Consider the following 13,524-nt stretch of genomic DNA (forward strand, 5'->3'; position numbering starts at 1 on the left):
ATCCTGTTCCAAATAAAATTTTACTTAGCTGTATTTTTTTAAAGCCTTTCTTCTGTTACCTTTTTCCACTATGCTTTATTGTGTGATAGAGACATAGTTTCTTGTACTCTTTCTGGAAAACTATTAATGTCAAAAATAAAAAGAACTCTTACTTGCTTTTTAAGAGAACTTTACAGATATTTCTTGGAAGTCCAAGTTGTTTCCTTAGAATAGGATTAGAGGGGCACCAGGGTGGCTGAGTGTCAGACTTTGGCTCAGGTCATGATCCCACAGTTCATGAGTTCAAGCCCTGCATCAGGCTCCACACTATCAGAGTGGAGCCTATCTGATAGTGTGGAGCCTGCTTGGGATTCCATCTCTCTTTCTCTCTGCCCCTCCCCTGCTTGCTCACTCTCTCAAAATAAATAAATAATCTTTAAAAAAATTTTTAAGAGCAGTTTAAAAGAAAAACTTTACAGATACTTCTCGGAAGTCCACGTTGTTTCCTTAGAATAGAATTAGAGGGGCACCTGGGTGGCTTAGGCCACCTGAGCCAGTGTCTGACTCTGGCTCAGGTCATGATCTTACCAGTTTGTGAGCTCGACCCCCACTCAGGGCTCTGCACTCTCTCTCCCTCTCTCTCTGTACCTCATGGGATTCTCTGTCTCTCTCTGCCCCCTTGCTCATTTGCACACTCTCTAAAAAATAAATAAGAATTCGAAAAAAATATCCCCATGGGAGCTTTCTCAGGGAATAGGATTTGACACGTGAGAACACCAAAAAGTTCATGTAAAGATACTCTTACACCAAAAGGTTTGTGTAAAGATATTCTTTCATTTGTCACTTTGACTTGTCATACAGACAGATCTCCCAAAAGATTAATAGAGAATCAGAAAAATTATTAAGATTACTGATTATTAAAACAAATGAAAATTTCTGTATGATATTTACTTAAATGTGTTTGATAGTTTTATTATACATGTCAACTATCAACTATGACAAGTAGATGTTTGTGTTTCTTTAGATGGGTAGCCTATGAAAATCCTGACTTCACAGGAGAACAATATATACTGGATAAAGGTTTCTATACCAGTTTTGAGGACTGGGGAGGCAAAAATTGTAAGATCTCTTCTGTTCAACCCATATATTTGGTAAGGAATTCTACTTTTGTATGAGAATATTTAACTGAATTCTGGATTTCCTTAATGTGTACTTCGGGTTCATGTAATACTTAACAGTACAGAAACTATTCTGAGGTTATTTTTAACAGTAATTGCTAATAATCTAGAAGAAAAAAATATTTTCAAGATGTCTGCTCTACTCATTTCCTTCTCTCTTCCCCTTAAAATTTTTTAGGATTCTTTCACTGGCCCAAGGAGACGAAATCAGGTAATTTAAAAAATAATCTATTTTTTATAATTAGGGGCCTTCCATTGAAAAGCTGACCTTTTCTGTGTAAAATGTCAGACATTTGGGATATTTTGTTAGTTTTACTTATTTTTATACCTCAAACCATAATTGTATTTCTAAGTTAGATTTAGGTTTACTTTATAAATGCTTGAGAGCATTGACTCATATCTAGATATTTCTTATAAAATGCTCTTCTCGAGGTGCCTGGGTGGCTCAGTTGGTTAGGCTCTTGATCTCAGCTCAGGTCTTGATCTCAGGGTCATGAGTTCAAGCCCTGCATTAGGCCCCATTCTGGACATGGACATACATACATAAAATGTTCTTCTTATGTAAAGTTGAATTTAATATCATTACATAGAATCAATTTGCTTAATACGCTAAGATTAATATCTCAAACAATACATACAGTTATTGTGGTAAACAGTAAAATGAATTTTCATATTTGCTGTGTCTACATTAGACAAACATTTTATACGGTCTCTCACTCAAGCCTTTGCATGCTGTCTGCATCAACTGAAGTGTTACATTTGTTATTTAGGCTTTTTAATGGAAGTGTTCAGAATTCAGACAGCCGTAATTACAGAGGCACAAACACCACTGTAGCCTCCTTTATTGGCATACACAAGATTCTAATAAGTCAGCAAGTATCTTCCATTGAGAGGGAGGAAAACTATATTTCTAAAATACATTTTGTTGTAAATGTTAGAACTGACGAACAATTACTTTTGGCCACAATAAAGCTTTAAAATGCCTCACAGCTTGTTGCGACAGGGTATTCTATAGAAAGCTGCCTCAACTGTCGGATTGTCCTTTGATGTCTTTGAATCAAATAATCATGAATGGTGTGGCCAGAGTATTTCTAATTGATCATTAATGTAGAAGTGGACAATTAAAGGATTTATAAAATTCATAGCAGTTTATTAACAGGTCATGTTTGCATCATCTCAAAGGCTGCATGGGTTAATATATTTAGGAAAATAAGCTTACATATTTGTTTACTTTTTCAAAGATTCAGTTGTTTTCAGAACCACAGTTTCAAGGTCGCAGTCTAGGTTTCGAAGAAACAACAAGTCAAATTGATGATTCGTTTTCTACCAAGTCTTGCAGAGTTTTAGGAGGCAGGTAAGTAAAACGGTGGACTGGCAGGGCCTAATCCCTGGGAGAGTAGAATGCACGAATCAGCAAATCTTTAGGGACATCCCTAGGTGTTTGGCACTATATGAAACCACCAACGGTACAAGACCATGTTAGTACTGAGGTGCACCTTGTAGCATCTGAGCACTGGGCAGAGGACATGGGATCGCTTTGGATGGAGAAGTTGAAAATCACCATGTCACTGTGCAATGGGATTCAGACCAGGTTCTCTACTCTCTAGCCTGTCCTGTCACCATAACAGGACTCTAATAATCCCTCAGGTGCCTCCCAAGGTGGATTTTTTTTTTTTTTTTTTTTACAGGTAGATAGGCATTCTTTAAAAAAAGTTTTTTTATGTTTATTTTTGAGACAGCACGAGCAGGGGAGGGGCAGAGAGAGAGACGGAGACAGGCTCCAGGCTCCGAGCTGTCAGCACAGAGCCCGATGTGGGCCTCAAACTCACGGACTGTGAGATCATAACCTGAGCCGAAGTTGGACACTGAACCGACTGAGCCACCCAGGCGCCCCGGTAGATAGGCATTCTGCATGACAACAGTGTAATCATAAGAAGGGAAAGAAAGGCATGAGCCCAAAGTGCCATGCTGAAAATAGTTTCATAAAAGCTTTACAGGGAGGGGAGAGCCCAAGGTCAGGGAAAGTTGGCTAGGAAACACTTGGAGCAAACTGTGCAGAAGGTGATGAGGAATTAAGTCTAATAATAATAATAGTAATAGTAATAGTGTCTTTAATCATACAGTTCTTTATGGTGTAAATAGCACCATCATATCGGTTAGCACTGCACAGTGGAAACAGCACTGGCTTTGCATTCAAGTGCACAGATTTACAGTAAAGATTTTGTTTATTAGCACACACCTCTGTCTCTGTCCTAGTTCCTCTTTATCCCCTGCCCTGCTTCACTTCTTACTACCAGACAGCTACTTTTGTTGTTGTGCATTTGTTGTCTGTCTCAGCTCACCAGAGTGTAGATTTTATGATAGCAGGGACTTCGTTTTGTCCTCTGTCCTATCCCCAGCAGTGGAAAAGTACCTGATCTACAATTAGTCCTCAGTAAGCTTCCTTGGATTAAAAGAACAAACAAAAAGCCCCACCTCTTCTAAGGAAGCATGGAAAATCACCATCTTACTAGTAATGCTGGGGCCCTGAGGGGCTAAATGACTTGTCTAAGTCACTATGGTAGTTTGACTCATGGCCCAGTACCGAGGCGCTGGAAATGAGGATAAAGGGAAGGTATTTGGGAAGGATGTTGGTAGACCCAAGGTGACTGATTAGCTGTGAAGGTTGAAGGATTATTCAGAGAGGACTCAAGGGCTAGAGGATGGTGGCACCCACGAGGGGAGCAAGGAGTACTGGAAGGTGCAGAGATAGAAACTGAAGATTTTGGGGAGAAAAACTTGGTTTCCCAAATGCAAAATTAACAACTGACTTATGAATATTCATTTGCAACACAATGGAAAAAAGTAAACAGGTCTAGATATTTTTGGAGACAGAACAGTTAGCCACCGGCATTGTGTTTTATATATAGCAGGCTATCTATTCTTGAATAGGAATATTCAAATTACATATTGTACACGTCTATGTTTTTTTCCTGTCATAGCTGGGTTGCATATGATGGAGAAAATTTCTCTGGTAATCAGTACGTGTTGGAAGAAGGCCACTATCCTTGTGTCTCCGCGATGGGATGCCTGCCTGAAGCAGCTTTCAAGTCTCTTCGTTTTCTAGATGTTGTAAGTATAAAAATGTCAGTGTGAATATGGCGTCACAGAGATGTGTGGTTCATGCAGCTGATGGAAACCAGCAGGGAGGCTTCCTCAGGACTTAAAGTCAGAGGCACAGAAAACAGTTGCAATAGAACGTTCCAGCCTATAACTTTTTGGTCTCTTTTCAGAGCTTTAACGTAGAAGTTGACTTTCTTTGCTGTTTTCTCAGACTTCAGGTCAAGGGTGTTCAGTCAGTTGTGGTATAGTCATCAGGGGTTCGTTCAAGGCCCCTCTCCTGTCTTTCTTCCATTGCATACCTGATCCCTATTTTTATTCCTCTCTCCTTTACAGGTACCCATTCTAGTGTGTTTGGGATACAGCTTAGATATTCTTATAAAATGTTTTTTATTTTACTTTATCCTCACATGCACACGTATCCCCGTTGACCTGTGTGGGAATCCCTTCGAGATATATATTTAAAAAGTAGATTTGCAGGATTCCATGTGCATGAATATTCAGCTTCTCTAAGTAATGCCAGATTCCACTACTTGGGATCTTTGCTGGAAGAGCATGTGGATTCATTTTCTCCATCATTGCCATTCCTGAATATTTTCTGACTTTTGTCAATTTGAAGAAATTAGGTAGAAAGTATTTTCTCATTGTGTTATGTTTCACCAGTATCTCCTGCACTAGTCATTTGGATTTTCTATTCAGTGAATAGTCCGTTTTTATATCCTTTTTATATCCAATCACGTCTTCTCCCAGTTTATCACACATGTGCTCCTTTAGATTATGTTGCCCCTTTTTGCATAGAAACCTTTAATTTTTGATGTAGCTAAAGCAATATTCAGTACAATAAAACAGCAAGATAATGTTCCGATTGTTCAACTCTGGGTGTGTCTGTAGTTTTGGAAATATTTGTTAGTTTTTTTTGTAGCTGATCTCTTATAAAAAGCTTAAAACATATGTCATCGGTGACTTCAGTTTTACAGGTAGAAAGAACATACATGAGATGGCTTTATCTCCTCCCTGCCTGTTCAAATAACTAAAATGTTGACCGTTTCTTTAGATGTGAAAATAGTATCAGTGAAACATGGTATGGTGTTTAAGATTCACTAACTTACAGTGAAATATCTAAAACTTTGGTATTTAACCACCCTAGAATTCTAACAGCTATCTCCAAATATATTTTCAAAAAACAAAAAAACCAAACCCACTGCCGTTGCAGTTTCCAAATGCCTTCCTTCACCTAGTACTTGGTGGATATGCTCAGCCACTTGTGATACTTACGTCATTTCCTTCTAGTATATTTTATATAACCTAATTCCTACACTATACAAACCACCTCTACACACTAATCTGCTCTGTTTACTGGTCGGCAGAAATCTTTGTACATGTCAGGGCACATCCACATCAATGAAGCAGTAAGTTACCACACCCTAACCACAAAACTTTAAGCAGATAGGTAATTTTTGATGTATTGTTTATGATCTTAGGATTATTATCATTAGAGCTTAGACTAGGGTCAGTTTCAAACTGTGACTTGAAAAAGAAGCATAATCTGCTTTTTATTTTCTGAAAATGAATGGACTTCTGTGCCCTTGTCCTCTTTAAAATGACTGATGGCTTGAACATGCAGCTTCCACACTGGATTTTTTCTCTCCTTTTAACAATTATTCCTATAGGAAAGTTTGGGAGCATGAGTATAAAGAATCGTTGTCTTATTGACAAAACAACAACAACAACAAAAAAGACATTTGAAAATGCATACAAGGGGAAGTTTCTTTGATTAGGTAATTACCACTGTTACCACTAGACCCCAAAGACAGCCATAGTCCTCTGACCCTCACCATTTATGTCCATGGCTTTCCAGCCCCTCCTTTTCCCTAATAAACAATGGCAAAATTGAAAATAAATTTCATTACAAGTGTTCAATACATATACCCATTCCTTTGTGCCTAGGATATGGCCCCCTCCATATCAGCTTTAAAACACTGTTATCCATAACAGCTAAAACACATATCCATAACAGCTTTAAAACACTGTTATATTTAAAACCCACCTTTCCATGTAGTAGAAAATTTCCTGCCTGTCCTCTCCTTAGCTTCGGAGTGCATGAACACCCAGACCTCCAGGGAAAGGCCAAGCCTGGCCAGAGCTTGTGATTTGTCCTTTAACAAGATATTTCCGTGTAAGCTTGAATTATTATCAAAGATGAGTAACGGAACACTGTTTTTGTTCCTATACAGGAATTTTCTGAACCAACAATTATTCTTTTTGAAAGAGAAGGCTTCAAAGGAAAAAAGATCGAACTTAATTCAGAAATAGTTAATCTCCGATCCCTAGGATTCAACACACAGATACGCTCTGTTCAGGTGATTGGTGGCATGTAAGTGAGTTACCTACTTGTTTATTCAATAAGATATTTGATTTTTAAAATTAGGTATGATCAGAGTCACCTGGGTAGCTCAGTCGGTTAAGCGTCCGACTTCAGCTCAGGTCATGATCTCGTGGTTCACGGGGTTCGAGCCACATGTCAGGCTCTGTGCTGACAGCTCTGAGCCTGGAGTCTGCTTCGTGGATTCTGTCTCCCTCTCTCCGCATCCCTCCCCTGCTTGTACTTTGTCTCTCTCTCTCTCAAAAATAAGTAAAGCATTAAAAAAAAATTTTTTTTAAGGGGTGCCTGGGTGGCTCGGTCAGTTAAGTGTCCAACTTCAGCTCAGGTTCATGGGTTCGAGCCCCATGTCAGGCTCTATACTGCAGCTCAGAGCCTGGAGCCTGCTTTGGATTGTGTCTCTCTCTGCCCCTCCCCCAGTCATGCTCTGTCTCCAAAATAAACATTAAAAAAAATTGTTCAAAAAAAATTGTTTTTAATTAGGTTTGATCACATTTCTTTCTATCCTGTGCTACCTTAAACAAATTGAAATATAACCTCTTATCCTCCTATTTTCTGTAAGGGTTAATAATTATGTTCCTTCACAATATATTTTTCCTATTGAGAAAAGCCATGTGTCAGGTAGATTTCATCTTTTCATCCACATTTGTAATTTACTTAAGGTAAGGACTTTGTCTTTGGGTACTCTCAAATTCCTAGGGGAATGCTTTGCAAACCAGTGCTCAGTAAACACATTAAGCACTTTTTTTTTTAGCAAGTAAGAAAGGAAGCTGATTTTTCTTCTCCCTTTGAAAGACCAAGTCCTTTGGTTTTAGAGTAAGGGTTTGGATTTTCTTTACCCAGAAATTGATAGCAGATGCTGTGTACAATGATTAAAGGCCAACATGGGAAGATTTTTCTCACGTTACGACAATTTTGAAAGTAAGATATAAAAGTGAGCAAGGACTACCAACATAATGTTTATAAGAAAGTAAATTTCTTTCCCTCATAAAAACAATAGGTATGGCCTCCCTGTATGCATCAGTGTTGGAAGGGCCAACAGTTATTTACAAAACAGTTGTAGATTATTACTGTGGTAGAATTATGGGTGATTTTTTTTTCCCCAAATGGTTTTAGTTTTTTGTTTTTATGATAAAATTACTAAGACGATGACATTTTAAAGTTCCAGGACTAAAAGTAGAGAACACTCTTCCTTGATGTAATAGATCAGCCAGAGAAGAGGGTTGCTTGCATGCCGTGTGCCATGACCTTAACTTCTTCGGGGGTGGGCACTAGCATCTTAAGGTGGAAGAGACCAGAGAATCTTCAGTTTTCTGGATTGAGGAAGATTACACCCGTTTTATTTTTATTTTATTTTACATATATATATATATATTTTTTTTTTTTTTTGAGAGAAAGCAAGAGCATGACTGGGGGCGGGGCAAAAGAGAGAGAGAGAGAGAGAGAGAGAGAGAAGAGAGAGTCTCAAACAGGCCCCATGCGGGACTTGATCCAACAACCTTGGGATCATGACACAAGCCAAAATCAAAAGTCGGATGCTCCACTGATCAAGCTCCCAGCACCCCATACCCATTTTAAACAAAGCTTTATTATTTTTACTTAACCCTATGTAATACTTATCATGTGCCACACACTAATAAGAACTTTACAAATAGTAACTATTTAAATATAAGATTATTACAACTGAAAAGGTTTTACAAAAACCTCATAGGAGGTACAGGGCAATCTTGCAAAAAGGACTGAATTTCATTGCCCTATTAGAGGAAAAACTTACCTATTTCTCTTCAAGATAGGATCCTGGATGGCTCAGTAGGTCAAGCATCTGACTTGGGCTCAGGTCATGATATCACAGTTCGTGAGTTCCAGCCCCGTGTCGGGCTCTGTGCTGACAGCTCAGAGCCTGGAGCCTGCTTTCACTTCTGTGTCTCTCTCTCTCTGCCCTTCCCCACTCATGGTCTCTCTCTCTCTCTCTCAAAAATAAATAAACATTAAAAAAAATGGATCTTTGTGGCATACTCATGTACCAAGAATTTGCTATTTGTCAATAAATGGGTGCTTTAAGTGTTTTAGAAAATAGTTTTTCTCTCCCAATGTATATTTAAAGTATAAAGCTCCGTGTAAAACTTGGAAGCACTATAAAAATATAATCAGGGGCAACTGTTAAAGGGATACTGCCGCTTACTGTGGTTTTCCACTTCTTTTTCCCAGATGGGTTACTTATGAATATGGCAATTACAGGGGTCGGCAGTTCCTACTGTCACCAGCAGAAGTCCCAAATTGGTATGAATTCAGTGGCTGCCGCCAAATAGGTTCTCTACGACCTTTTGCTCAGGTACTTTATTCCTTTTCTAGACTTTAAGTACTCTTCTCTGCAATCTTTACCTTTTATTGTAAACATAATTCAACCTTTTAGTTTCGGTATAAATCTGAAGTATAACCTTGGCCTTTGCGCCCCCACTCCTTTAAATTTGGGCTCTGTTTCTGGTGCTGAAAGGTTGTGACGGCTTTCAGAAATGCTACCACACCCAACATCAAAACATGGCGGGTCCCATGCCCTGGGCTGTCCACAGGCAGGCTCCCTGCCCCCGGCATTTTGAAATTCTGACAGACTCTGCATTGAGAAGATCCTAAACCCTCTGAGACTCTTGTGGAGAGCAGTTATCTCTAATCCAACCTCACTTTGGTTTCTGCCTCTATTAATGCTTATTCTGTGCTTCTAACAGTACAACTTATAGATGACTATCGCTGGGGTCTCTGTCTTCCAGAAACGAATTTATTTCAGACTTCGAAACAAAGCAACAGGGTTATTCATGTCCACCAATGGAAACTTAGAGGATCTGAAGCTTCTCAGAATACAGGTCATGGAAGATGTTGGTGCTGATGATCAGATTTGGATTTACCAAGAAGGATGCATCAAATGCAGGGTGAGCTTAGACAAGTGTTTGTAAATAGCATCTTTCTTCAAGTAGATGCTTCCTGAGCACTTTCGTAAATAAATTAGAAGGGTTTTCATGAAAGTGTTTTTTAGCTGATAGAACCAATCAAGGAACTTAAAATGCGAGGTAAATCTAGCACTTATCCTAGATGGAGTATTTGTATTTATACTTGATTTTTATATAGTAATAAAAGGAAGTGTCTGGGTTATTCTCCCCTATTTCCTTGATCTTTTATAGTTTTTTTTCAATAAGCCCCAGCACTATGGCAAATCATTCTTGATTGGTTGATTTTGGAGGACCCCGCAGACTAGGGTGAAGAGATAATGCCCTGTGTACAAGACAGTCCATTTCCTAATTATCACACCTTGTAAAGTAGATAATGGCCCATCTCCTTCTTGCATCACTCCTGCCATACTAGATGCTAAAAAGTTGAATGTAGTAAGACTTTATTAGAGAAGCTTATGCTTCTGTTGTAGATACTCTTTAACTCCTTGATTTTATGGGCTTGACTGTTTGCTCCCAATTTTTTTTTTAACTCGGTGCCCCATGAGTCAGCAGAAGGACCACTTGTTAATTGAGTCTGTTGTGCTTGAGGGAGAATCATCCTTTCAGCAAGCGGAAGTCATATTTAGACAGGCACAGAAGAAATAGCCTGAGAAACAGAAGTAGCTGGAATTTAGAAGGCATTTTTAAAAAGCCAACTTCTGCTTCGATTATCTTAAACAATTCAAGAAAACTGCCTTTCAGCAGTTATTTCTAATAAACATTTTAGTGATGTTATTTAACTGTGAGATAAAGTATCCTAGATTACCACACTTTTAATCTCAATATATAGTTTTCATAAGCATTTTCTGTAGCAGTATGTGTTCATGTCAGATGAACATGATTGCCACACACTGTTTATATATGAAGGATAGATTTGTTTTTGAAAAGGACCCTTAAAATATTTGCGTGAAAACCTACTTCACTGTATTTGTATTTTATTCTTTCTCTCTTTTTATAGTTGGATAACATGCCTTAGAAATGTTTATTGGACATTTCTCATGAAGGAAAGATAAGAGAATAACTGGAATTTCATGTTTTAAAATGATAAAATGCCCTTTTTAGCCACTTCAGTGTTATAGCAGCCTTTCAAATTAGAAATGCAGTCACATTCCAGAAGGGTCAGGCTAAGCAGAGATGGTTAGGCCAGGGGAGATAGAGCCACAGACCCAGCCTCACATCATTGTCATTTCTGAATGGGAAAAATGTTCTAAGGTTTCCCTTACAAAGGGCAGAAATCTTGAACTTTCTGGCACTCGTGTCATCTGAAGTGAGGGCATAAGTATTTGTTGTTTGATCCCAGTTCCTCTGGCGAAAGTGTCTCATGTGGAGTAAATGAAACTACAACTAAGACAACTTTAAAAATCGCTTTGAGCCAAGAACTGATCACGATCCTTGAATGTGTCTCACCTCTAAGCAGTCTTATCTGTCTGTAAGCAGATAGCAGAAGACTGCTGCCTGACAATCGTGGGGAGCCTCGTGACCTCAGGCTCCAAACTGGGCCTGGCCCTTGACCAGAATGTCGACAGTCAGTTCTGGAGCATGAAGTCGGATGGCAGAATCTATAGCAAGTTGAAACCAAATTTAGTTTTAGATGTCAAAGGTAAGAATCATTTATTTTCTCTGTTGTGTCTGTCTGTACTCAACTAAAGATCTAGTTACTTTTGAAAATGAGCATAGTGAGAGATCCCATACTGTGCACCAGCCACTGTGCTGAATGCTGAACACTTTACTTACCTGAGCTCAGGGCATCTCTAGAGCAACCCTGCGAGCCCCGTGGTATGCCCTCCTGTCCCATTTTACAGTCCAAAAAGTGAGGGTCAGAGAGGTTAATCATCTCATACCCAGAAGTGCCTTGGTGGAATGCAGACCTAGGCTGACTTCAAACTATTTGTCTTTTTTTGTTTGTTTTGTTTTCTTGTAACAGTGTTAGATTAAAAATCACAAAAAGCCCTGATTCCGCAAGTAGAATGGAAGATTCTCATGCACATGCATGTATCAACCTTACAAGATAGTTTCAAAATCAAAGAACTGTGACTAAATTGGAAACATTTTTTTGAAAAATATAGAATCATGTTTGTTATGTGATCAGTTTTGTAATCTTTATGAGCTAGTCTCATCGAGCGTTTTTTATTCTCTTAACGTGTATTTTTATTGGGTACCCAGTATGTGGCAGACTCTTTGCTAGATATGGGTACCAAAGTAGGGGAGAAAAATGCTTGGCTTCAGAGAGCGTACATTCTAGAAGCTCCATAGGATTTGTTTTCCCACTTGCTACAGTGGCAGTCAACAAGGAATAAGGATGCCTGGCTTCTAGTCTTGACAAGAAATGTGGGACTCTAGGAGCTTCCTCCGTAGGTCTTTGCTTTAAAGCTCCAAGGTCCCTTCCTAAAATTCATTATAAATTAGTCCAGTGTCTCTTGAGTATGTTTGTGAACTCTCAGTATATCTACTTAAGGTAGCCAGATGCAGTAGTCACTTGCCTCCTTAAACTAAATTTAAATCTCTCAGAATATGGGAGAGTGGTGCCATCTTGTGGACATGAAGGAGTAGAACCGCACGGCCCACGTCCTGTGCAAGGGAGATACAAATACCTCTCTGGTACAGGAGTAGACTAGGATTTTCATTAGCTACAGCTGTGGAGCCATTTGTTACCTGCTAACATTGCCCTAAGACTTATAGGTGACAAGAAAGATGCTTGGTCTGATATCTCCTGATATCTGGGGAGGGAGTTGTTTGGTAGACAGCAAGTATTATTATTGGAAAAGGATTCCTCCTTGCTTTAAAAATATCGAAAGTCTGGTATGATCTCAATTCTTCCTATGTCCTTTCTCAAGGACTTTCTAGTCTTCATGATTCTAATTAGGTAATGTACACAAAAAGAATGTTAATATACCATAATCTTAATGAAACAAGACGACACTGTGATCTTCATACATCCCCAAATCTCAAAGGAATATATAGTATGTGTGTCTTAATGGAGACAGTGGGATTTGGTGGTGGTGGTAACTTCTTTTCCCCCCACTACAAACTTACACATAAAGGCCCCAGGCACCCTGTTCTTGTATTCTGTGCAACACCTAGATGTGCAGAGGCTCTGGATTATCAATGATGATATTATACTCCTTTTACAAGAGATCCAGAAGGTCTGAAAATTTAGACTGATATTTTGTAAATGCTTAAAAGAGAATAAGAACATTTAATTCCTCTTGGCCTGAGGATGCAATAGATTCCAATACCAGTCATACTACCTCACATCTACATGAACAGATTTCTATTTCGATGGAGTCCATGGTGATAGGACCTTGCTGCAGAGACTTACGCTAAAGAGGGATAAGGTATTTGAAGGTATTTATTCCACACTGGGAAAAAAAAAATCAGACAACACTTTCATGTTAAAAAATGGCCTCATGGCCTCTTCTTTCAATGGGGAAGTATCTAAATATCTAGTAGGCACCCTTGGAAAATATTCTTACATTCCGGTGAAAGGGAGTTTACGGAGACCATGCTAATCACAGCATCTCAAGTGCTATGAATCTTCATACACCAAGTGAGTTCCCAGTGGTAGGAGTGTTGCCCTGTCCCTGTATCTGGCTGTTGGTCCCACTTCCCCTGTGCCCTCATGAAGCCATTTTTCATTGTTCATGTAAAACCTGTTCCATCTGACAATTCCACTAGTTTCCAGCCTGCCTTTTTTCCTCGCTGGTATCTCAAACCCATGATCCCACCATTGAATATATTTCACAATCTCTTTCTTCCATTCCACACATGCCCACACATACACCCTCGTTTCAGACATCTAAAGAGTAACTGTGGACTAGCTTTTAAGACTCAAGTAGGAGAAGGAGCAGTTGGTGCTCCTATGATGGGATTTTAACACACCCAACAGTAGATTCACCCTCTTTGCCCA

At 39.0% G+C, this 13,524-nt stretch overlaps 1 protein-coding gene across 1 annotated transcript in view; it reads left to right on the forward strand.

The window, feature by feature from the left end:
- CRYBG1 (crystallin beta-gamma domain containing 1) overlaps positions 1-13,524 on the forward strand; it is a 185,933-nt gene that overhangs the window by 170,562 nt on the left and 1,847 nt on the right. Inside the window, exons 14-21 of the mRNA XM_040474289.1 lie at positions 1,004-1,130; positions 1,336-1,368; positions 2,399-2,511; positions 4,139-4,268; positions 6,491-6,630; positions 8,845-8,968; positions 9,402-9,560; positions 11,055-11,217. Of these exons, the coding sequence (XP_040330223.1) occupies positions 1,004-1,130; positions 1,336-1,368; positions 2,399-2,511; positions 4,139-4,268; positions 6,491-6,630; positions 8,845-8,968; positions 9,402-9,560; positions 11,055-11,217 (989 nt within the window). The remainder of the gene's footprint in view (positions 1-1,003; positions 1,131-1,335; positions 1,369-2,398; positions 2,512-4,138; positions 4,269-6,490; positions 6,631-8,844; positions 8,969-9,401; positions 9,561-11,054; positions 11,218-13,524) is intronic.

This window comes from Herpailurus yagouaroundi, unplaced genomic scaffold (assembly GCF_014898765.1).
Source record: "Herpailurus yagouaroundi ecotype Mexico unplaced genomic scaffold, PumYag 139, whole genome shotgun sequence".
Taxonomy (NCBI): Eukaryota; Metazoa; Chordata; class Mammalia; order Carnivora; family Felidae; genus Herpailurus; species Herpailurus yagouaroundi.